Source organism: Ambystoma mexicanum, chromosome 12, assembly GCF_040938575.1.
Source record: "Ambystoma mexicanum isolate Mex_15411 chromosome 12, UKY_AmexF1_1, whole genome shotgun sequence".
Classification (NCBI taxonomy): Eukaryota; Metazoa; Chordata; class Amphibia; order Caudata; family Ambystomatidae; genus Ambystoma; species Ambystoma mexicanum.
Window position 1 is genome coordinate 1,141,779,900 of NC_090936.1, and position 24,888 is coordinate 1,141,804,787.

General features: G+C 45.2%; 1 protein-coding gene across 2 annotated transcripts in view; it reads right to left on the reverse strand.

The window, feature by feature from the left end:
• Positions 1-15,033, reverse strand: part of NUP107 (nucleoporin 107) — a 790,450-nt gene extending 775,417 nt beyond the window's left edge. The window contains exon 1 of one of the 2 annotated variants that reach the window (XM_069629720.1): positions 14,893-15,033. In XM_069629720.1, coding sequence (XP_069485821.1) covers positions 14,893-14,912 — 20 coding nt within the window. In that variant the 5' untranslated portion in view covers positions 14,913-15,033. The remainder of the gene's footprint in view (positions 1-14,892) is intronic. The other variant, XM_069629721.1, reaches the window with a different exon arrangement.
• Between the last annotated feature and the right edge of the window lie 9,855 nt (positions 15,034-24,888).

The window sequence follows — 24,888 nt, forward strand, 5'->3', positions numbered from 1 at the left end:
ATCTTCCTCCTCCTCCTCCTCTTGGTCCTCTCATCCCCATAGTAGTCCACCCCAGTTTGGTCATCCAACGTTACCAATTCTGGATCCTCATCTTGTAGTGGATCCTCACTATACTGAGTGTAAGGCTGTACGTAGAAAGGGTCAGAAGGCCGAGTTTGCGCTCGTGTCGCCGGCTGTGCTCCCCATAGCTGCCCTGCCGGACAACCTTCCGAGGTTGGGGACTTGTGCTTGGCTGTCTTTCAACGCCACGTTGCCCTCGCCGTGCGATAGCATGGCATCGCTGCCATCACTGAAGGTGCCCTCCGCTTCCATGGCCTCTTGTTGCCTGGCATGGTGGGCCCAACGTTTGGTCGAATGGTCCTTTAGAGTCTTAGCCTTGAACCGGCTACACGGTCTGCAGTTCGCCTCGGGGGCGGTCCCTCGGCAAGCAGAGGTTATAGGTGGCATGTCTGTCAACCCAAGGGTACTTGCGGTTGCACTTGGGGCAAAATTGGAAAGAGGTACCCTCCATACGCACCCGGTGGCAGCGGGCTAGTGTGTGTAGGAATATATAAATATATGTATGTGAGTGTAGTGTACGTACCACCCCCCACTTTCCCTACTTGAAGGGCCGAGGCCAGAGGCCTTCCGAGGCCCTAAGTCTGTTGTGCAGCTCTCGACGGTTGTTTTCTTCTCCGGGCCGGCATCGAGCTTCGAAATTCGTTGACTCGACGTGGGAATGGAAGAAACGGGGAAATATTATACTATTTGCAAAATTATAGCTAAAAGCCAGGGAATTCCGCAGGGTCCTAGACGCGTGAGGGATCATGGGTACAGTGGACATCACACTAGGGATAGTATTACTGGCATGCCCTGTGTCGACGCCCATTTTCGAGTTTCGAAAAACAAACTAATACTCTGCAGCTTCCACTTGATGTCAGCCTATGCACAGCATGTAATATAAGCAGATTCCACAAGCCACAGAAATATACATACATATACACACACAAATGAAATAAAGGGATGTTATGGTTACAAGTAAAACCGAACCCCCAAATCCCCAGAAATTCGCCAGTTATGGTAAACTAAGCATAACTCACGCCACCACCGTGCACTGTTAAGACTAACACCCAGGACATCAAAGATGACATCACAAATGTCATTGATGACATCACTGATGACATAACATACCTGGGACGAGGTTGCAGTTTGTTTCCAAAATATTAAGGCCTTCTCTGGCCAAGTCCCTTTCACACAAAGTCTCTTGCATCAGAGGACCGGATGTGTCACAACCAACAAAAACAAAAGTTCCTTCAATAAATCTTCACAGGGCAATTACTCTTCGCCTTAGGATCCCCCCTCTGCCATGCTCAGATCCTTAGTGCAACGTGGGCCTCCCTCCGTCGGGTGCGCTATGGCCTTTCATTCAAATTATCAGCAGCTTGTAATATTCAAAAGTCTCAATGTCTTTTTAAACAACCACATCATTCACTGTGGACATCCCTCAGTCAGGTTCACTTTTGTCGACAGAATGTTTATGGGTGTATTACGATTCACCCCAATCCACAGGCATCCCTCAGCCGGATTCACGTTTGCCAAATACACCAGTTCACTTTGTTTTATCACAATGCAGGATTCACTTCCCTTTGCTTTCCTCTCGTCAACGTGTCAGAGGCTTTTGATTGTACAAGGTGTTAGACTCGACCCTTGTATGACCACACCGGCCTCTCCTAGGACCTCCTGGTACTTGTAGTTTCAAAGGGGACCTAACGAGCGCCCGCGGGGCGCCGGACCACTGCAGCTGGTCATTCACTGCACTTTCTTTCAAGCTTAACCATACACAAGTTCTTTGTTCACAAGTTGTGAATGTTGCCGTTCACAACCTTGGGCTCAACACAGTCTGGTTTTCTATCAGCTCTCTCCAACTCACCGGCTGTGCTGAACCCGTTGGCATTTCTTGCTTCTGAAGTCAAGGACGGTAGCATGGTAGCAAGTGTGTCTCCCCGCCTTGGCCATCAATGCGGGAGGGCTCGGGCACCGTTGACATCTGATACAGTAGTTCCCAGTATTATAGTTCTTTTCACCTAGGCTTTGCGGGTCTGGGTTGAAAAGGGCAAGACAGAAGTGCCCTGGGCCTTGTCCTTTCAGGTCTCGCCGCCTTTCTCCTCTGTTTGAACTGCCGTCCTGCAATAGCTGCTTCCTTGTGCGTTTGGCCTTGCTCAAAGTATGCTCTGCCTTTTATACCTGTGGGGAAGGAAAAAGGCCATCAGGTGTGTGTAATTATTGTCAATTGCCCGACTTTGACTGACCCTTGGGTTGGGACATGTCAAATGGTTCTGGTGCTAGTCTGTTGTCTTTCACCGAGTAAGAAAGTGTGTGTCGGAAAAGAGGGAGAGGGGGAGTAGAGCTTCTGAATATCCTACGGGGTGGGATGGGGAAAAGGTGTGATCAGGAAAGGGGTACTGCATCTCACCCTTCGGTGTCCCACTTCCACTCACCGAAGACCTCACCCCCCCCCCATCCAGGTGATCCTCCCCCACTGGTTCACCCCCAGGAACTGGATCCAATAGCGATGGCAGTGTCCTGGCCACCTGGATGACAGATCTCCAGGAACGAGGGGGTGAGACACCTTTAGGTTTCTCACATACTGCACCAATTTATGTTCCTTTATTTCCACAACATTTTTATCTCTGTTGCCATCTTGCTCATCTTTCTTATTTTTCAATCGGCTGCTCCAGCAGATTGAGGAGATAAAACAGAGTGAGCCATATATCTAACTTTCAAATGAGATGCAAACTGTAACAGACCAGGCTTTGAATTACTTTTAGAGGTTTCCTAATAAGCCTTTTATACAAATTCCCAGGTAGGGAATGTCAAATAAGTATGGTTGCTTGGCACCAGTGGCCAATAGTACATCTTGGTAGCTAGTGGTGTCAAGATAACCAGGGTCTCCTAGGCTATAGCCAGGAGCTAAATGGTTCCCAGCCATTTCAAATGATGAGACTGTTAGTGAGTTCCCCAGCAGAACGTTAGGGGGTCACCTTTGGCTTGGACTTAAATATTTAATTTAAGAAAAATGAATAATATCCCCAAATGCAGCTCATTTCTTGCCACACAGTTCTGAGGTGGGATTGTACAATAGGGGGTGTTCGATCCGAGTTGCCGGCTCCATGAAAAGAACATTAGAGCAAAGAAATAGTCTAGAAACCAATCAAAATTGCCTTACAAGAACCCCACAAGTATCAAACCATCAGTGATCCCAATCATAAAGCTGAAACAGGCACAGCCTGACATGTGCCTCTTCAGCATGTTTTGGCAACTTAGGCCAAAGGCAGGATATACTCTTCAGGAGAGATGTGAGCCAATATAAAGGCAGTCCACACAACAGTAATGCGGTAACAAAATAAAAAGAATGTCTACCAAAGGTTCTACAAAACATGGGAGATGTTAATTAAATAAAAATACTAAAACGCACTAACACTCACACCCACCCCTATAAGAGAAGAGACAGAATTTGAAAATGTTGTAAGAAATGGGGCACTCAAAGACACAGGTGTAAAGGCAAGAATTTAAGCAGCAAAGATAGGTTAAAAGGTATAGTATAGAGTGGGGTCTTAAAGGTCAATAGAGTCCTTCAAGGCAGGACAAGGCCTGCCAAGTAAACAAGTAAAGAACCACTTTACTTTTAGGCTTGTTTTGGGGGGCGGGGGGGGTCTACAGCATCACAGGCTCTAGACATTTTATAATAGGTAAAGTTGGCTGTGCCAATGGTTCACAGGCGTGGAGACAGTCGGCTTGTGATGCTCTAGCAAAACAGTCCTGTAGCGTTAATCAGCTGAAAGCAAGTGAAGAACAGGAAGGCAATGGTCAAGTCCGGGTCTCAAATTAGTTGCGTCGGCTCAAAGAGGTCAAACTATGCAATGCAGTTCGTCAGTTGCAATCGGCTCAAAGCAGCTAGAGTACAGACAAACGATGGGTCCAGTCAGTGACTAGACAGCTGATTGAAAAACAGCATGTCAGTCCTGGGTGTTTGCAGCGGCTCAAAAAACATGTTGGAAGCGGAGAAACAGGCTTGAAAACTGATCGAAGTAGAAACAAAGTGTGCCCAGAGCGGGTTCTCGTATTCTCGTTGCTCAGGGATATTGTCCACGGTATCATTCTGCACTTCCCAGCCAGGAAGGTTACCAGAGGGTTTGCAGGGGAGGTCACCTCCAGTTAGCAGGTTCCTCAGTGCCAGTGGTCTCAGCTTGCAGTGGGCCTTATCCAGCCTGCAAATCACCCCAAATGCTCCTCTGGGATGGTTGAAGGAAAGGTCTTTCTCCATTCTTATAGCCTTTGCCTTCACCTCCATGAAGCACAACTGGGGTGAGTGTACCCCAACAACATTCCATATAAAATCCTTCTTCATCAGAAGTCCAAAGATTATTATAGAGAAGGTTACCCCTTATCATGCACCTGTCCACTTCATAAATATTTAGTTTGATACTATTAGTTGCATTTCAAAAAGTGTTTCATTGATTAGATGTCCCTATGGCAACACGTGTTTCGACCACATGTGGTCCTCATCAAGACAGAGCTAATAATGAGGACCAGTCTTTACAAATTACATGCATGACACGTTATATTCGATTTAACATAAATGAATAATATATTTAATTGTCAATAATTCCATCACCAAAATATGATCAAAGTACATTATGCCAGTTAGGACGGGGGAGGGAGGAGAGGGGGTAGAGATCGCCATGGGTGACCCGGTACAAATCCCTATCAAAAGGAAGGAGCATGGCGGCAGACTTGAGTTGAAAATGTAAGCAATTTTGTCAACATGTTTACATGTGGGTGATTTTCAAATATTTTTTACATTAAAGCATGTATATAATGAGTCGGGCAGCTTCAAGAGATTGGAACGGAAGGATAAAATGGCCGCAACATCAGTCAGTCCATTGCGACCAACAGGTCAGTATCAAGGTGGTTTCCTTTTCCTGCACAAACTTGTAGCATTGCAGGGGGGCAAGGATGGCTGTGCACATTCTCAGTTCCCAATACACAGACATAAAAGAAATGTTCATAAATAACTCTCTCTGGCAGCATTTCCATTGAATTTCACCAGGTGGAAAAATTCCAAAATTCTTTTTATTGCAAGTGGACAAGATGTGCCATGTCCACAAGTAAAATTGCTGTATTAATTACAGGCATAAATTACTGGTGGAACGTATGTCTCCTGCTGTTGTTCTAGCATAGACCACTATCACTCGGATCGTTTCCTCATTTTAAAGCGCAAGAAAACATGGTGGAAAGTTGGCCTTCACTGTCACGAAGGTGGCAATGTTTTTTTTTTTTTTTTAAACTCCAATTTGGATTCTCTTTTGACCAACAATGTTGGGAAAACTAGGAGTTTGTTGAAGATTTTTAGTATGCAATGTGTAGTCAAGCATGTTGCAAAGATTCAGTTTCAGGCTGTGGAACTGTTCATATTGAAGATTGTCCCTGTGGGATGTAGGGCTGAAGCTGGAATAGTGTCCCGTTATGGTTTCCTCAGGAGGTCGAAGGATTTAATTTTTTTGTGTTGATATGCGGAAGACAAATGTTTTGTTCATGCGATTGCCAGAGACCTACCAATAAAAATCATTCTTGTGAGGAAATGTTTTTACAAAGAGCAATTCGATGAAGATTTATGATGAGGGTACTCTTGCAGTGAATTGTCAATATTCAACAGCCAGGACAAATGTGACACCTATTCAAAGACAGGGAGAGTTTACCGTGTTGTGAGGGTCCTTAATCTGTTTATGCCAAGACACCCTTGTAAAAAGCTTTAAGGTGTGGCCTCCCTGGTCATCAAAGTCACTGGCAAGGAGGTGGACACTACGAGCCAAGAGACTAGTAGTCTGCATGCGCCAAACATAACTTTCAACCTGTTCAGCCTATGAGGAAAGTGAAATTGGATAATTCTTTAAGAACAAACCAAAGTAGGGTATTTTCAGCCTCCCGCCCTTGCCCCCACTCCCATGAGACTATTTTTAAATATTTAAAACGGTGCATTTTAAAGCACAAAAATTGGGTGCAAAGCCAAACAATTAGTGGTTTGTGTAGGGTAACCTACCAAAAGAATTGTCAATTTACCAACAATGTGCGGAGGCATTTGCCAAAGCATTTTCCTGATAACTGGCCACAAAATATTCCAGTATAATACCAATTTTAATGCTGGCTGAGCCCATACATGTCCATTCTGGTTGCACCAATACATGCCAACATTCCCAAATAAAAATATGTTGAAGTTTACTTTACCCATAATGTCCATGCTGGCTCTGCTAATATATGCCAGTATTCCCACGTAGGAACATGCATACTCCTTTTGGTTTTGCCCACAATGCTAGTAAAAAATGCAATGGTACTGCAACAAATGTCCATACTGGCTGTAGCAATGTGGGCCAGTATGGCCACATACTCATTATGCCTTTGCTCATAATGCAAGTGAAATTGTAAGAAAGCCTTTCTGGACTGCATGCACCAATGCAAGCCCCTCTGTCCCCCCCCCCCCCACACAAGAAAGAACGCTCCCATTAGCCTTCATTGATGATTCCAACACTAATGTATGCCACAGTAGCAAAATATGCCTATACTGGCTGCAACAATGCAAGCCATCGCAGACACATACTCACGAGCAAAAAATGCAATACCAACCACAAGGGAGATTTGCAGCATCCATTTATTCATACAAACGTGCACATTGTTGCTTAAACTCGATGTGCATACATTCACACAAACAAGTAGACATAGGCATGCTTTTTGGTTTTAAATTAAACCTTTTTCTGGGCCACATATAATCATCTCTCTTCTGGTTGCAATTCAAGCTTTTATCAGCAGTACTTTTGTCCACGGAGCAGGTCAGGGGTTACAGGACTTCATTCACCCCTCCCCTCCTTTTGCGGAATCAGGCTAGGAACAGAATCAATATTCTGAACCTGCCCCTAGCCTTAGAACAGCAGGAGGGAACAATTAAGAGGCTTCATTTCTTCCATGCACCAGATTTTACGCCATGGCAGTTCTCCTAATGCTTTTCACAGGCTATTTATTTTATTGTGCATTTGTAAGGCGCTTATACATCATGTAAATTGTGTTTCAAAGCGCCCAAAGGGCAACGGGGAGGGAACATGGGATTGAAAGGCAATTATAACAATGAATCAGTTCCTGGGCATCTACGTTGCTGGCCCTATTCCAAGGATGACCAGTCTCTGCATTAACAGATTCTAAATAGGCTTACATTTTTTTAATTGCAATAACTGCGTCTGGGTTTAAAAAAAAAGTGAGGGCAAAAAGTACACACCATAATGGAAATTAATTTCTTTTAATGACAACCAAGTACCAAATACTTTGGTTAACATCCAGAGCACTAGGAAAATGGGGTGGCAAGTTGTTCGATTATGGAATGGTGCGGGTGAGCATAGGGCTCAAACAGACAAGATTAAGAGGTTAGTTCCAAATTATGCGATTTATACAGAGTTTAACCAGTTTCTGCCAGTCACCTGCCTCCCATTCTCTCATAAGTCTTGCAAAAGATGGCAACCTGCTCCAAATTGCCACTCAACTCTCGCTCAGCTGTCAAACACACCTAAAATCTGCCGTCTCCTGGAAGAATTATGGGATGTCCTCGGTCTGACTGAGACGTGGTTCACGGCCAGCTCTGTCACGAGTTTTGACACTCTGCTTCCTGATGGCTACAAGATCCTCTCTGCGCCCAGAACCAACTGTCCCAGTGGGGGTGTAGCCTTGATCTTTCCGGAGTGGATCCCTGCTTCCAGCATTTCTATGCAGGACGACCACTCCTTTGAATGCTTGGTCTGCAGGCTCACACCCTCTCTCCTGGCCTTTATACCACTGTGGCCACCATCTACCGGCAGCACGGCCAGGTAGCCACCTGCCTCCGAGTGGGCGGATCTCTCCTCCTCCCTCCTCACCTCTACCTCTCAGCTTCTCCTCTTCAGAGACCTTAACATCCACATGAATGATGCTTGTCCTTCAGGACTCTTTTGCAACCTCTGCGACTCCCTCCGTCTCTCTATTCTTCCCTCGGGCCTGACTCACTCTGCAAGGCACACTTCAGTCAGACCTCCCCCTCTCCAACCCTCTCACCACTCCTCTCTCCTGCAGTGACCACTTTTTCCTTTCCTCCCATCTCTCTCTACCCCCCAGGCCAAGTCGATCCCAGCACTGCCACCTACATTCAAGGTCCTTCAACCCATGAACCGTGTGTCAGTTGAGGCTTTTGCTGCTACTTTCTCTCCTTCTGCACCTCTGGCCGACTCACATCCTGACATAGCCCTCTCTGACCTCTTTCTATCTGATACTCTTGATGTACTTGCCCGTCAGGAGGATCTGCTTGAAACCTAAATCCGAGTGCAATTCTTAGTACGACTCGGAACTCTATCAAACTCTTTAGAAAATTCCTCACTCCAAGCAATTGCCTTCTTCTAGACAGAGCAACCATGGCAGCAAACTGGACTACTGCAATGCCATCCTACCAGGGACCTCCTCAAAAAATCTAAAAACAATTACAACACACACAGAACAATGCCCTTAGACCAGTGGGGCCTCAAACTGCTCAGAGCACATCTCCCAATCGGAGGGGAAGCCCATTGGCTCCCTGTCAAAGCATGCATTGAATTCAAAGTTCTGTTCACCACTCAATCGCTGCCTCTACAACACCGCCCCCCTCTAGCTTACCCACTGCAACTCAAAAAATAAATAAATAAAAAATAAAAAAATACATCTGTGCCTCCATCTCACTTAACACCCACAGATTCAGTAGAAAATGATGGAGGGGCTCCTGCTTCACCGCTCCCACACTATGGAACAGGTTTCCCCCCTCAATCAGAAACGAACCGTCCTGCCGTGTGTTCTGCAACAAATCAAAACCTCTTGAACCACTGTGAATGTCAAATACTGCAACTCTGTCCTGCACTTACTTATGCTTTACTATGTATGTAATCTAGCGCTGTGATACCTGAGGGTACTGGGCACGTATAACAAATGAAATAAAATTAAAATAAATAAACCAATACCTGGCTGCTCTCTGCTCCAACTTTTAGTGCTATGCGGATAACACTCCGCTCTCTTTCAGGCGCCCCACTGCTACCTCCACTCGACTGTCCCTCTGCAAGTCAGGAGTGGTGTGCTGCTAATGAGCTCTGCCTCAATACCAGTAAGACGGAGATCTTCCTCATCGGTTCGTTCCCTTCCACTCTGGGTCCTATTCATTCTCCTACCTGTGAGGCCAACAACCATGGGGTCATTGGGGTCAGCACTACCTCCAACTCTCTCTTCCTTAATACCTCCCTTGTCAAGCTCTCCGCTCATCCACCTCCAACTCTCTGAAGGTCAGACGCTTGTCCATGCAGAGAGTCGGTGGCAGATCTCTGCTAGGGCTTCCCTCAAGAGCACGCAGAACCATCTTCTGTTACAGAAGCAACTCAAGACCTTCCTTTCAATTCGTTTCCACCTTCTCTCTTGCTCTCCCATGCCGAATACACATATGTTCCACGCACCTGGCTTACCCGGCCACCCTCTGAACTTGGGACGAGGTCCCCGCCTGTACAGTTGCACCTCGTGCTGCCTCTTGGCCCCGCTAGAACTTGTGGTCTGTATCTGTAACCTTACAGTGCAGCACTTGTTACCTGCACTTCTCCCTCTCCCCTCCCTTTGCACTTCCCCACTCCTCCTACCCCCTCTTGCACTCTCCTACTCCCCTTCCCTGCGCAATCTGATTGACACAAGGCTTAGTAAGATCGTTGTTTTGTCCTCCCTTGTTTCCCCACTCTGTGTCTTGTCGCACCTACAAACACTTGTGTAGAGGCGTGTTATAAATGCCATATCATTGAGGGAAGAAGGGTTGGGAGAGGGTGTGTCAAGATTTTGGAAGCTTTACATAATGGGAACCTTGCTAGGAGTAATCCTCACTAAGTTCCTTTGGGTGAATTTGAGCAGAGCAGATCCATGGGTGTGCAGGCTGATTCTAGTTCTGAATGCATCGTGTACAGGGGAGAACTAGTATCAGGTTTCATTTTCAGTACCAAGGTAATAACTTTAAATACTCTTTCAAGAGGCAAACTTGTGTGCAATACATCCTTGCACTACATTTTCAGTGAGAAAGAACATGATATACGTAGTCTTGATGCACTGAAGGATAAAGGAGTCTTGAAGTGCAGCAGAAACCCTTGCACATTTAAAAGAGCTCATGTTTTTGTACAGGGACCTAGCAGAAACTTTTACACTGTAAAATACTGCACATTAGAAAACATGTGGCAATTCTTGACTGATGGAAGAATTTATATTATTAGGGTTAAGGAAAATGCAACAAACAAAAATGAACATAGCTCTCAGAAGCAGCATCAGAGGAGGACAGATCATTTCTAGAGAATGCTTAAATGTGAAACTACAAAAAAAGTCAGCCTTTTACAGTGTTCCGTCAGGTCCTGACCTGCAGGTTGGTACGCCAGACGCCGTTCGTTGAAACAAACCTATAGGCGTGCCTAGCAACGGCATCTGGTCACCATAACAGAATATTAAACTACAGAAGGTCGCCCTTGTGCGCGTTCACCAGTAGCTACCGAAAAGAGCAGTGCCCACGGGTAAGAGGACCTAGCAACACATGTAGCTGAGATTAGCTCATTATTACAAAATCTCGACACTGGTTTCTTAGATCAATTCTTTAAGCATAAGAACTCCATTGGGGACAGCTCACAGAGTTACTGGCTTACCATGCGCGTACGTGCGTGACAGATACACCATCTGTTCTATGAAGATCACACAGGTAAGCGTTTACCGCTTCCATAACTATCGAAATTGCTACACAGTCAAGATAATGTCAGTTTATCAGAAATATGCTATACACTCATTTTTCCAGAGTGCAATTTTGAAAAAACAGACTGGCCAACATTGAGTCATATATAAAGACCACAGCACTAAGGTACTTCAATTGTACTTATATAATTTCATACATAGAACAGCACTTTGTAACAATTCATTACATGTATGGTTTCTCTCCTTTTTTCTTTCGGTAACCTTGTGGTACACAGATTCTTGGTATGTAACTTTGTATTAATTGTATTGATATTACCGGTGCATTTTGACTATGCTGAATTATCAAATTTGGCAAATGTTGGATTGTGAATTGCAATTATACCAAGGGTTCCGCCCTGGAGGAGTCATCAGATACTGCAAAATGCATTGGCAACTGAGCCCTTTTACCCATTGAAGCAATTGCTGGCCTCTGATTCGAGAATAGATTATCACAAAGTTGTTTTTTTTATCACCATCAATGACTCTGGTCTTTAATTTCGAATGAACTTACTACTTTGAATAACTTGTACCTTTTGTGAATTAATTTTTCATTTGAGTATTAATTTCCCACAGTAACCCCGTTGGGGTACAGTCTGAGAGCGACTCGACTAGAAACAGCGGTTAATCTTTAAGATCTGACATTAAATCAAGAATACATTACCACCTATATATAAAATGACAGTTACAAGTCGTTATGACACTGCCTGGTTGGACAGTCTGGCTTACATGTGGCTTATCGGATGAGCTGCCTACCACACTAGGTAAGGAGTGAGAACAACAGTGCACTATCTTCCAACTGCGCCAATTATTCAGGGAGCCAATTGCTCGTCATGGAAAGGTTTGGGTTACAAGCTCGATCCATTCTATACCTATTGGAAAGGTTCTGTCCTTGTGACATAGGTCAAATGAAGACATTATTCCCTTTTTTATTTTTCTTTAAGTTAGGACTCTTCTCTTGGGAAATAGTTGTATACAATGTAGGCCTGCTCCTTGATATATGTTATCATTGCCGATATTTTGACATGCAACTGTGCTGCAAAATTTATATTGTCTGATTTGTGGATATGTCAAAACAAATGGGAGATGAACTGCTCTACTAGACCATTTACTGAGGGTCACTGCTAAAGCCGTGCGTTATGTTGATCAATCTCATCCACCTGTACTTTCTGGTAACCCATTGTTTTTTGGTTATATTCACTGTGGTACTATTTGATGGTTATATTTATTTTTCTAATTGGAGTTTTAGGGAATCACTTCACACATGCTCGCACTCCATTTCTGACAAAGAATCAAAACAAAAGTTAGACTGACCCGAAAAAAGTAAACTATAGTACCACACAGTCGCAACTGCAAACCAAAACCCTCAGCACCCTGGTACATAGAAGAACGCAACCTCAGCAAAAGAGTCTTCAGGAAACTAAAGACAACCTAGTGCCGCTCGAGCACTGCATAAGATCCGGCGTTCCTCAAGGAACTCTGAGCAACCCGCCGACAACTCATCAACACAGCCAAGTCCTCCTACTACTGTCAGAACACCATAGCAGAAGCAAAACACAAAAGCAGAGCCCTCTTCAAAGCGACCAAGCACTGCATAAACACACTAGCCAGCCATACCACACACCATCGCCATACCACACACCATCGAAAAATCCACCACAATAAACACCTTTGTCATTGACAAAAACCAGCAAGATACGCCAGCACACAGACACCAGCTCTGCATCCACAGATCCACATTCAAGACTCTCGGCAGAGGACCTGGTAGAAACCTTGGCCACCCTCAAAGCCACACCATTTACAGACGACATCCTCCCAGCATCCTCCCTGCCCGCAGGTCCCCTTCCCTACCTGGAGATAATCAACAGCTCCCTAACTCAAGGCACTTTCCCATCGACCATAAAAACAGGAAAAGTCCTCCATCTACTAAAGAAACCCACTCTGGATCCAGACAACCTATGTAACCATTGCACCATCATCCCTTCCTAGGTCAGATCATTGAGAAAGCGGTAGCCACACAACTGCAACACCACACCAACAATCTCCTCCAAACCTACCAATCCGGGATCAGACCCAAATGCAGCACGGAGCCATCAACCATGCAGGTGGTAGACACCCTCAACATTCTTGATGGCCACCCCTCACTCCTGGTTCTACTCGACCTATCAGACGCTTTCAACACAGTAGACTGCCAGACATTTACAGACACCAGACATCAGTGATTGGGGATCAGCAACCTTGTCTTACGCTGGTTCAAGTACTACCTCACCAACCACCAGCAGTTTGTTCACATGGACTCCTCTAGATCACCAATACTACCCGTCACTAGTGTAGTCCTGAAGGGTTCCATCCTCTCCCCAGTTTTATTCGATCTATACATGGAGCTGCTGGGAATCCTCCTAGCAACACACAACAACCACCAATATGCTGACACACAGCTATACCTCAAGATCGACTCCATCAAGGACACCCTGCCTCTCTGTGATTCAGTCTTGGATGTCGAGTGCATACTTGAAGCTCAACCCCTCCAAGACCAAATTCCTACTCAAAAAGTACACTGTCGTAATACAGACCTGGCTTATCAACCATGAACTCTGAGGGCTTCACACCCAAGTTCACCTTCTGCGCCAAGTATCCCAGGTTCCACATGGACAAACACCTCTCCTTCAAGACACACTTAGCTAAGAAAATTTAGCTTGGTATTAGCTCTCCCTCTTGCGGGAAGTCAAGCCCGTCCTTCTGAACAGCTTTAGATCCACTGTTCAAGCACTGGTCCTGTCCAACCTGAATGGGGCAATTCACTCCTGGAAGGCCTACCCCCGTCCTCCCTGGTGCCCCTGAGAAGTGTTCAACAAACAGCCAGATACGTAATCAAGCGTCTACACAGATACCACCACATCAACCCGGCCTTTAACCTTCACTGGCTCCTACAAATCACCTTCAAGTCTTGCTGCATCATCTATAAGGCAGTCGCACTCAAGTCACCCAGCTACCTTGCGTAGGAACTCAACATCTCCAGTAAACAACGCATCACCACAAGCCGGGTCACACGTAGACTTTAAATCCGCCGCTGCAAATAAGAAAGGACCAGACCAGGCTGTGTCTGCCTATGCCCCTAGACTATGGAACTTCCTCCCCATCAGCATCAGACTCGCTCCTACGATTCAGAAAAGAACTCAAGACCCACCTCTTAAAGGAATCTCTCCACCTCAACACCTAGACCATCACATCGCCACTCGCGCTACCTGACCCACTAGACGCCGGCTGTCCCTCTCCTCCACTGATACAGATGTACCCCCTCCTCTGTATCCGCTCCCCCCGCTGTATGTCTGTTATCTCTGAAAAGCGCTCCCTTATGCAGCTGTATTGTTGTATACCTCTGTAATTCGCTCTGTTATGGGTCTGTATTGTTGTATACCTCTGTAAAGCGCTACGTTGCGTCTGTGCTCAATAAATACAATAACAACACTCTCTGCATGCAACATATTGAGAACATTGCTGAAGAGCCTTGAATCTGCTTTAATACGCAATTACTGCAATGAAGGATGCAGGGTATGCCATGTTTCAGTCTACGCTTCACCAGAAAGCAAGGTAGGTGCCACAACTACCAAATGTTCACGCAGTGCCACACCTGAGCAGTTTAGTGCTGTTCAAATACCAAGTTACATATTGTACCAATACATGGCCTCATAACATGCGAGGCAACCTCAGGCAGCCATGGCTTGTTTAGCCAACAAGTACCGCAAGAACATATAGAAGCACACTTATTGCAGGAAACATTTCAGTCAAAGCCCTAAATGGCAAAGCGCTTAAAGAGCCAGAGCTGGCTTGAGGTCTCACACCTGGCATGGACCCACTTGGCAGCTATGCTGGAGCCGTGCAGCATGTGCCGAGTCCCAGCCTCCCTTGACACACTGTGCTCCCTGGGTAAGATGTGCTGTCAGCCCATCAGAACGTGACCACCCCCTTGCTTTCTAGATGTAGCACATGGCTGACACACTCTGCCCCTGCAGAAGGACCGTGTCACCCGACAAGCCGGTCTCGCAACGCGTCCCGAGCACCCACGCCAGCCTAACTCACCGCCGGTCCAAGGGATCCATCCTTCCCGCTCTATACCGGCAACCAATAGAACGCCGATGGCATCGAACTCAGAGCAGCCCTTCTACAGCCTAGCCTGCGCAAGTGGGCGTGCCCGACCGTCGGCCATGTTTGTGGAGGAAAAACTCTCCCCGCCGTGTGCTTTCCAGTGAGGTGGGAGGGGCCTTAAACGTGGGCATTGCAATGAGGTGGGAGGGGCCTAACGTGGGTGCTTTCCAATGAGGTGGGAGGGGCCTAACATTCAAAGCGAGAGAAAGAGAGACACCAAGGTCTAATAAAGAACTACAGGGCCAATATTCCAGCGGAAACGGCGTCAGCCCCAGGCGCCATGCTGGTGGAGTTAACGCCTCACTTTTCCTCGCAGCAAGCAGCATTTCCAGACAGAAATTAGACTCATCTCTGCGGCCATGAATGTTAGGTGTAAGGTGGAGGCCTGCCACATTATATTTCATATTACATGAAACAAACCTTCAGAATTTACAATTTTGACATAACTGTCAACTGAACAGTATTGTGTATTTTGGAAAGTGCATATATATATTTTTTTACCAGATTTATCGCTGCAAAACTCTTAAAATTCAGCGGATGTTGGAAGTCATAACTGCCTTAACTTGGCATGTTCCTGTTGATGTCCCCCATAATGCTATGTCCCCCATCATACAATTTTGTATGTCATTTTGAATTCCTTCCATACCTTTCAACCTTTTTTGATACCAAGGCGGGTGAAAACCCAGAAAGGCCATAAACATAAAAGTAGGACTGCCGTAAAAACATGAAACGGCAGTCCTACTTCTATGTCGCTGACCTTTTACGGGAGGGTGGTGGGGAGGAATGCTCCCAGGCACAATCCTCTCATTGGAGGAGAGCGCCAGGGAGGGAAAGGGGGAGGAAATGGGGGCGTGAAAAGCATGATACTTGCTTTTCACGCCTCCATTCGCGCAGGTAGAGTCGCGCCGGAACCCGATTTCGGGATCTCGAAATCGGGTCCCGGCAAAAATATGAATCGTAGCTCCCACCTTTGCCAAGGCGGGTGAAACAGATGAGCTGGCGGGTGTGTAGATGCTTTGGTGGGTGACACCCGCCAAAAGCGGGTGAGTTGAGAGCTATGTCCTTCATAATATGTATGTGCCTATGTATGGACTTTGCAACGGAAAGGTACAGAGTTAAGCCGGTCATGACCCAAGTGCATAAATGCCAACATACCGAGGCACCTGGGAGGGAGATTTTGTCCGTGAAATCGGGAGACATAAGGTTCCCCTTGGAATGAATTGGGGCTGGATTTATTTTAGGCGGGAGAATGTGAAAAATAGCAACATTTTTCACAGAAAAATCGGGAATCTCCCGCCTAGATTGGGAGGGTTGGCATGCATGCAAGTGAATTTCAAGGGTTTTGTTATACCATGTTTTTTTTATGTGCCTTCCGCCGTGTCCACTCTATATGTTCCCTCATTATGTTTCTTTTACACCCACTAGTTGGCCACAGCCTTTGGCCTGGGCCACTTTCAATGTCTTTCTGGCCCACGGTGTCAGAGGTGTCTCCTGGTCCCAATGGAGAGGTTGGCTTCTGTCACAACTTGTCACGAATCTTACGGCAATGGAATACAATTGGCTTAATGGTCAGATTCAGGAAGATTCTGTAATCCTATGTCAATACTAGACCTTCCCAATGATGCACCCCACTAACTGTCAAAAATGTGAAAAGCTAGATGAGTTAATCATTTGAAAGGGCGAGGGATCCGGAATACAGGAACACGCCAGGCTGGAAAAGAAGTATATATCAGAAACTAATCCTTAAAGTAGGTAAGACAGACTCTGGGAATATACTAGACCAGGGGTCTCCGACCTTTATGTTGGCAAGAGCTACTTGTAGTTAATGGCCAATAGGCAAGAACTACTGGGGTGCTGATGTCCATGAGTAGGAGAATTTGTACCAAGATTTTTGGGGGCGGTTTATTTGCTCTTTACATAAAAAAGGAATAACATATGCATTTACCATGATATTAATAAAACATGTATTTAATTAATTTTTATTAGTAGCTGTCTCCTAAAAATTGTCAAGCATATTAAAATGTAGCAAACAAGACATTAATTTTGAAGGCTGACACTACATGCTATCCACCGGTGCTCAGTAATCTGGTGTGCAGCTTGAAACAGCAACAGCACTCAGATGCTGTCAGATGGGATCAAAGTTTTGATTTCAGGAAGTTCATGTCTGAAAAAGGCTGATTCGCAGAGATAGGTATATCAAATTGGCTGACCTTGCACACCTGCATGGAAAACATAATTTCTAGACAGTTTTTGAAATCTATTACAACCGCCTCAGCCATGGGAGTAACTATACACTGCACAATTGCACAATCTCTAGAAGTACATTTGTTTTTCATCAACTAATTAGAAACATTGAAGGGTTGTTCCCTAACAGCATAGCCTTTGCGGCTTTAGTTTACCTGCTTTTTAGGATCTCAGACAGCTTCTTTTGGGAACATTATTTTCATAATATGTGTGCATCATTGCAAAATGCCTATCAGTGTTAATCTTTATTCCCACTATACCGTTGGCATTGTAAATGAAAGATAATCCCTGAGGACAGAAGGGCTGGTTCGAGCTGTTAAGCTGTGGCGGCGAGCTCTGAAGTGCTTTTCTCTTTACTGCAGTGAAACAGGAGCGGAGCTGCCTGCAGCCAGTAAAAGCACCATCAACTTTACGACCCGAGTGAACAGGTGAAAAGGACGACTGTGGCTTTAATCACCGTTCATAGACTCTGGCACGTGATCTGTCACGTGATCTTCAGCTGTGCTCAAAGGCACACCAACCGCGCCCTTGCGGCGTAAGCCCTGAGGACAGAAGGGCTGGTTCGAGCTGTTAAGCTGTGGCGGCGATCTCTCAAGTGCTTTTTCTCTTTACTGCAGTGAAACAGAAGCAGAGCTGTCTGCAGCCAGTAAAAGCACCATCATTCCTCAATATTTATCAACTTTACGACCCGAGCGAAACAAGTGAAAAGGACGCCTGTGGCTTTATCTGTCACGTGATCTTCAGCTGTGCTCAAAGGGATACCCACCGTGCCCTTGCGGCGTAAGCCCTGAGGACAGAAGGGCTGGTTCGAGCTGTCAAGCTGTTTGGCGGCTTTGGCGAGAGGTGCGTCTGCCTTAAAGCTTGAAGAACAGCTGACTTACACCGACTAAGGGCTGGATCAATTTCGGATACGGCATTGACAGTCGTGTCAACTTCGATCGTGTTGCGTGGAGGATTATAAAGAAGCTCCTGCAACAGCAGAGGTTTTAAGTGAAATAGAAAGGATCATCAGCGCCTCACTCTCAAACACACTTAAGTAAATCCACACAACGTGAAAACCAAGGAGCGGCGAGTAGGTATGGCCTCTCTTTCAACAACAGAGGCAAACATCAACTCTTCACCTGGAGGTCCAACAGCCCGCCCGCACACAAGTGATCTCTAGACTCCCGCAGCACCAGCGAGAGAGACTGGGAAAGACTTATGAATCTTCCAAAGAAAAAGGTAAGACTCTCTATTGGTGAACTGCCTAAAAGTACTGAGAAACAAGAGCTAGGAGGGAGGGAAGCAGACATGTCTGACATACATAAAGACCAAGCCAACCCTGATGCAGAAAGCACAGAGGCACCACCAGAGCCAACAAGCGAACTGCAAAATACACTTAATAAATCAAGGCATGAAAATAATGACCAGCCTCAGAACGACAACAGTGAGCTTCTAAAAAGGGGACTCGAGACACCGCCGAGATTCCGCCAACAGGCGAATACACGGTCCATCAGTGTTCCAATGAAAAGGAGGAAAACAGAGAAGAAGCGAACCAGATGGCAAAAATGCCAGCAGATCATCTAAACGTGACAGATGCCGAATTAACGGACCTTGGACTGATGTTGGAAGCCCAACAGGAAAACAGAAGCGTTACAAGAATTGAATTAGACAAGACTAGAGAAAGGATTCCGTACATAGAAAGGATTGAAGGAGGAACCACCACGGCAAACAGAGAAAACGACAGAGGGCAATTGCCAGAAACACCCAAACAGCAAAGTCAAAAAAAGAGAGGAAAAACGACCACTGAAGAAAAGAGTAACAGTGAAAACTTCAGGGAAAACGACAAGCACCCAAGTGGTGAAGACTTAGACGAATCCATATACTCAGATGCTTCAGAAAAAATAATATCAAGTGATAAAGGAGAAAATCTTGATGTAGTAAACAGTATAACAACCCAAGAGGCCCTGGAAATTCCGAAAGAAAAAAACACCAAAAAAAGACACAAACAGAAGCAGGACCAAATGAGAAAGAATACAAAAAATTGGAATCCTTAATAAAACAGAGATCCCAGAAAAGAGGATATAATCAGAAAGACGGGATTGAATCACATAGACAGATCAACCATCTTCTTCAATTAGCAAAGAACAAACAACAATCACCTTTAATCGGGAAAAGGTCAGCAGACAAAAACAGAGGTCAAGAAACATCGATTGCAGAAGAGATGGGTGAACAAGAATGGAGAGAACAATTTACTAAAACAATGGAAGGAAACACAACAAAGGGAATCTTAATCGAGAATACATCAACATTTGGGCACTACAGCAGTCCATCTCAATCAAGAGGCCAATTAAAAGATCTTGGAGCAAGACCAAAAACTTTTGATAGTCCACAAGCGCAGCGACCCGGGAAAAATCCGAGCTTGGAAACAAGACACCAGCTGATATTTAACTCAGAAGATGTAGACACATCGATATCCTCTCACTCGGATAAAAGATGCTTGCAATCAACATTCGCTTGGAGGCGCCGGATCCCGAATGAACCCATCCAAGAAGGCGAAAACTCCAGTGATAAAGCTATGCTTGTGTTATGCGTACAGGTTTTCGTAACGGCCTACGTACGTTTCATGTAACCAAAAAAACACAGGAGACCCAACCAAACGTCAGGCAGTGGATGGCTTGGCAGATTACTTCAAAAACCGGCTTTCCGAGGCGGCTGGAGGTTGCCATGGAAGTTAGGCAATACGTTGCTAAGGAGACGCAACGTTCGTGCTGCATCACAGCGGTGATCATGTGATCCTGGATACTTAACCCCGCCTTCCTGCTTGCTCAGTGCTTCTGATCAAGCATTTTGTGGCGCTACTCGTTTCTTGACCTTGTTCTTTGACTACCTGGTAACTTTGACCCCTTGATTTGGACCCAACCTTGTTTTTGGATCTTCCTAGTCTGTTTAGGTAACTCTGTGCTTTTCTGGTATTCAACCTCCTCTTTCCGCCCGTGGATTCTGTTTTGCCAACTCCTTAGTCTTGTCTTGCCCATGTGATTTCCGACCCGGCTTTGCTTAAAGGATTTCTTTGGATAGCGTTGAGTTCACGTAACTCTTGTTCTTCTGTTCGTACTTTCTTGTATTGGTTACAGCCTCAGCTGCACCGTGGGACAGCCTCCGCTGCACCGCGGGAAAGCATCCGCTGTGCCGCGGGAAAGCATCTGCCACCCCGCGACACAGCCTCCGCTGCACCGTGGGACAGCATCCACTACAACGTGGGATAGCATCAGCTGTGCCGCGAGATAGCCTCCGCTGCACCGTGGGACAGCCTCCGCTGCACCGTGGGACAGCATCTGCTGCATCGCGGGAGTTGTAACAACCGTTGTTATACCGCAGATATTCTTGCTTACGTATTCCTTGTTAATCAGACGGAGGTTTGGTTTCCTCATTTCATCAATAACATTTGCCAGTTATACTTCGTGCTCCACCATTTTGGAATCCCTCTGGTAAGAATTTCAGTGCAGTTACGTATTTGTTGGCAGTCTTGTTTCTTGTACATCAGTTATTGTAAAACCAGAGGGGTTGTTTGTTTAGCAGGATATTCCTACTATATACGGCCCATACTCAGATCGTGGTAAATCTTCTTAGGATCAGTTCTTTCACTGATCAGGTAAGTGTGGGAGGAGTTTTAGTAGATGCTTTGAGCCAGAAGGTATATTTGGATACTAATTGTGCTTCTTTCTTTCTATAGCTATGTTGGTCTCGGAGGGAAATCCAAACATCTTTCAATTAATTGATCCCTCTGTATGTGTGTTTGTACCATTCAGAGGGGTACATTGGTGGGAAGAATTCTTCTTCTACACTACGGGGTCAACCAGTGAAGAGGAATTCTGACAGCTTGTAACAATCTCTACACAAACAGATGGGGATGAACTCTCGCCACAAAGAAAGGCCCAAAACAGTGAAAAAATTCAAATTAGCAACAAAAATCTAGCAGGAAAAAATAAAGAAAGCATGCAAAATAAAGACGCTGCGACGGCACACACAAACCTTTCCTTAGAAACAGGAACACAATTGCAGAACAATGTCATGGCCGCCTTAACCATCTCGCTGGCCCCCTACATGATACTGTACGAATCCATCAGCGAAAATGTAAAGGACAACAATGCACTTCTAGTGCTAATGCTAACAAAGTTAACAGCTCAGAAAATAACTGCTTTGAAAATAGAAGCAAGGTTAAATCACAAAGCAGAAACATCTGCAGCATGACAAAGGAGATTATTTGACCTGGCCAGCGGAGATAGACAAGAAAAAGATCAATTGACCAGCGCACTGCTAGAATCACTAAAATGGATGCGGAAAACTGCTGAAACTGCAGAGCAGAAAGAAAAACATCAGAACCCAGAGATAAAGATAACACAAACAGACACCAGGGAAGATGCACAAGAAATGAGTGGTTCCCATCCGTAAAGTAAGGAAATCCGGCAGCATTGTTCAAAAAAACACAATCAACATAAATGCTAACAACAACACGGCATCCGAGAGGGTTGTCCTAGGGACCAATGGCTCACCAAAACCATCATGCTCTAGGATTAGAGCCGATAAGACAAATCTTCAGGAAAAAATCGACGACGGACTAAGTAAGGATCCGACAAAGAATAAAGTGAGTAGGCAAATTGACAATTCCCCAATTGAAATGGGAGCAAGTGATAACATAAAGAAAAACACGAATAAGGACAAGCTATACCCAGTGTTTGGACCGACACAAGGGCAGGAGACCCAAAAAAAACCAGGGCAAAACCCCAAAAATATCTCAAAGAAAAAAGGTTGAGGGAAAAGAATTGAGTAATCCAAAATCCATGAAAAAAGAGCAGATCAACCAAAAGAGCGTACAATCCATCTTTCGGAACATCAAGCAACCAACAGATAACGCAAGACAGATCTCAAGCGAAGAAAAAGGACAATCACCTCAAGTAATTCCTAAACAAAACGAAGGACAGGTCACGTTTATCACTGACGAGGAAGAAAGTGAATTGGAGTCATTAGACGGCTCAAGAGACCTGATTGAAGACGCCTCGTTTTATATCGAAGAGGCTGCAAATAGAAGTATGCAGAATCCAATCGAAGATGTCGACTTACCACAACTAGGCCAGAAAGAATGAACGTCTGTGCAAATTGGGAAAGACGACGGCGAGAACTCGTATACGCACTCTGATGAAGAAGTATGTAGCGAATGCCCAGGATTCTTAACAATGGACGAAAAAAGGAAAAAAAATAAACAGAGCAAGGACTCTAAAAGAGGAGTCACTGACGAAGTCTGGACCCCCAAGAAAGACATATAAATCATGGAATCCTAAGCAACCGCGTAAGAAACAGCCTAACGACCACGACACTAAATATACGCAAAAACAACAAAATGGAAGAGACCATTCACTGAATAAGGTGCTGGTTGAAAACTTGCTCACAGAAAACGAAGAAAAAACCTGAACCGAAAAAATGTGATGGCCCTTCTCCATTGTGTGGAAAGACTGAGAAAATTAAGAAATTAAGACTTAGCAGTGGTCGAATATATCGACGAAGAGCATGTCGACAAAGTGGTTCTACATCTGAAGTCGACCGCACACATAGAGCTAATACTAAAAGAAGGAAAAGAGCTGTTGAAACGAAGCTTTGAGGTACGTGAAGTACTTAGAAACAGAAATGCAGAGGATAAGAAGAAAAAAGAACAAACGACTCAAGATCAGAGGAGGATGACAAAGTCAACCCCGGTATCAAACAAAGGGGCGGACAGAACTCAAAAAGAAAATTTAAAAATAACAGTGGCAAACCTTAACACAGAGTCTAAAGAAGTTGAAAAAGAAGTTGCAAGAAAAAGAGAGATAAAAACTGGAAACAGAAAAGAGAGTTTAAAAAGAAATGTAGAGCTCCAAGAAGACTGGCAATGGTTAGCAAGTTCCTTATCGTCAAAAGGAAACCACCAATAGCAAAAAAAGATCGTAACATCGGATGAGGAATCCGTGATCTCCTGGAATACGAGGGTTTTAAACACCTGATGAACAAAAAAAAACCCAGTTAAACAACACCACAATAATATGCTTACAAGAGACCTGGATATGCGATCTCCCTGTGAGCAGAAATTTTGAGATATCAATGAATCCAGCAAAAAGACGACACGAGGGGAGGCCCTCTGTGGGTTTAATTACCCTAATAAGAAAGGGCAGTGACTGGCGGATAACGGACAAAAGAAAACACAACCCACTTCATACAATGGGCAATATTAGAAAACAACAGTGATAACAAAAAAGCGGAAACTTTGTCCATTCTGGTGAAAAATGTTTACTGGAATCCAGTAGGAATAACAACTGACCAGTTTCTGGAGGCAATAACAGACATAATAGTTACCAGAATGGAATTGAATCAATATATTCAAATAATCATATGTGGAGACCTTAACATAAAATGTCTAGCAACAAACGGGACTTCTCGGTTGGAAGCATTAAGGATGGGAACTTCAAATGCCTCCAGATGGACACAAATGGCAAAAGGGTTCAACCTGCACATGCTAAATGGTCAAACATCGGGGGACATTCCCGGAGCCCACACGTTGTCATGAACCGCCGATTACATCCATTCTGGACATCGTGGTCCATGACCCATAGAGAACTGAATTTACGTGATCCTTCCAACATGGCCGTTTGGTGCGGAACACAGCTTGCCAGCCTTTACGCGCTACGTTCAACTTCCTACAAAACAGTCTCTGTTTGCGGCTCTGCGCGTCTCAACGCTACTGCTCTTTGTAGTCAGACGTGTGTCATCGGAGTTCACTCGGGGCTTCCTTCCGAGTTCTGTTTCCTGATTCCTTGAATTCACTTCCTTTTCTATTTCTCTTCCTCGAACTTACCCTACCGAGCATTCTTCCTGGATCTTCTCCTGTGCTCGGGTCACGGTGTTCCGTGTCATTGTTTCCTTCCTGGTTCCCGGTCCTGGATATCTGAACGCTACTTGGCGTAGGACTGCTATCCTCATGCTGGAATCCGAAGACCTGTACACGGGCATGTACAAATCCCGGACCGTGTGAAAGAACACATCCAAGAAAGTCGCAAGCAAGGAGAAACAGGTGAGAAGGGGAGAGACTTGTGACAGATTGAGACGCCTTTAAACCGATACAAATACAGAGATGGAAGCCACGGTTCAAGACCTCATGTGAGGTATGCAGGAATTAACCACTGAAGTCCAGAATCTTAAGGCATTAAAGCAGCTAGTCTTGTCTCGTGACTGTGCAGCCAAAGAAAGTGTCTTGTTGGGAGGAGTAGTGGACAAATACGATGGCTCTTCAAAGACCCTCCGTGCCTTCCTTGATTCATGTTTGGTGCATTTTACCTTCAAGACACACTACTTTTCCACCTCAAGAGCAAAGGTGGGATTCATGATCTCACATCTCACTGGTAACGCCCTGACCTGGGCAACCCCCCTAGTCAATTCGGGCGACGCACTCCTGGATGATTATGATGGGTTTGTGGAAGCCCTAAAAGCCATGTTTGATCGCCCAGAGCTTGTTTACAGCGCTCAAGAAAGACTACTTGAATTTCAACAGGGATCCCAGGATATGCTTACTTATGTGACCCACTTTAAACAACTAGTAAAAGAGGCTGATTGGTCCCAAGAAGCCAGCTTCACCCTCTTTCGAAGAGGCCTAAATGAAGAAATAAAGGACGAGTTAGC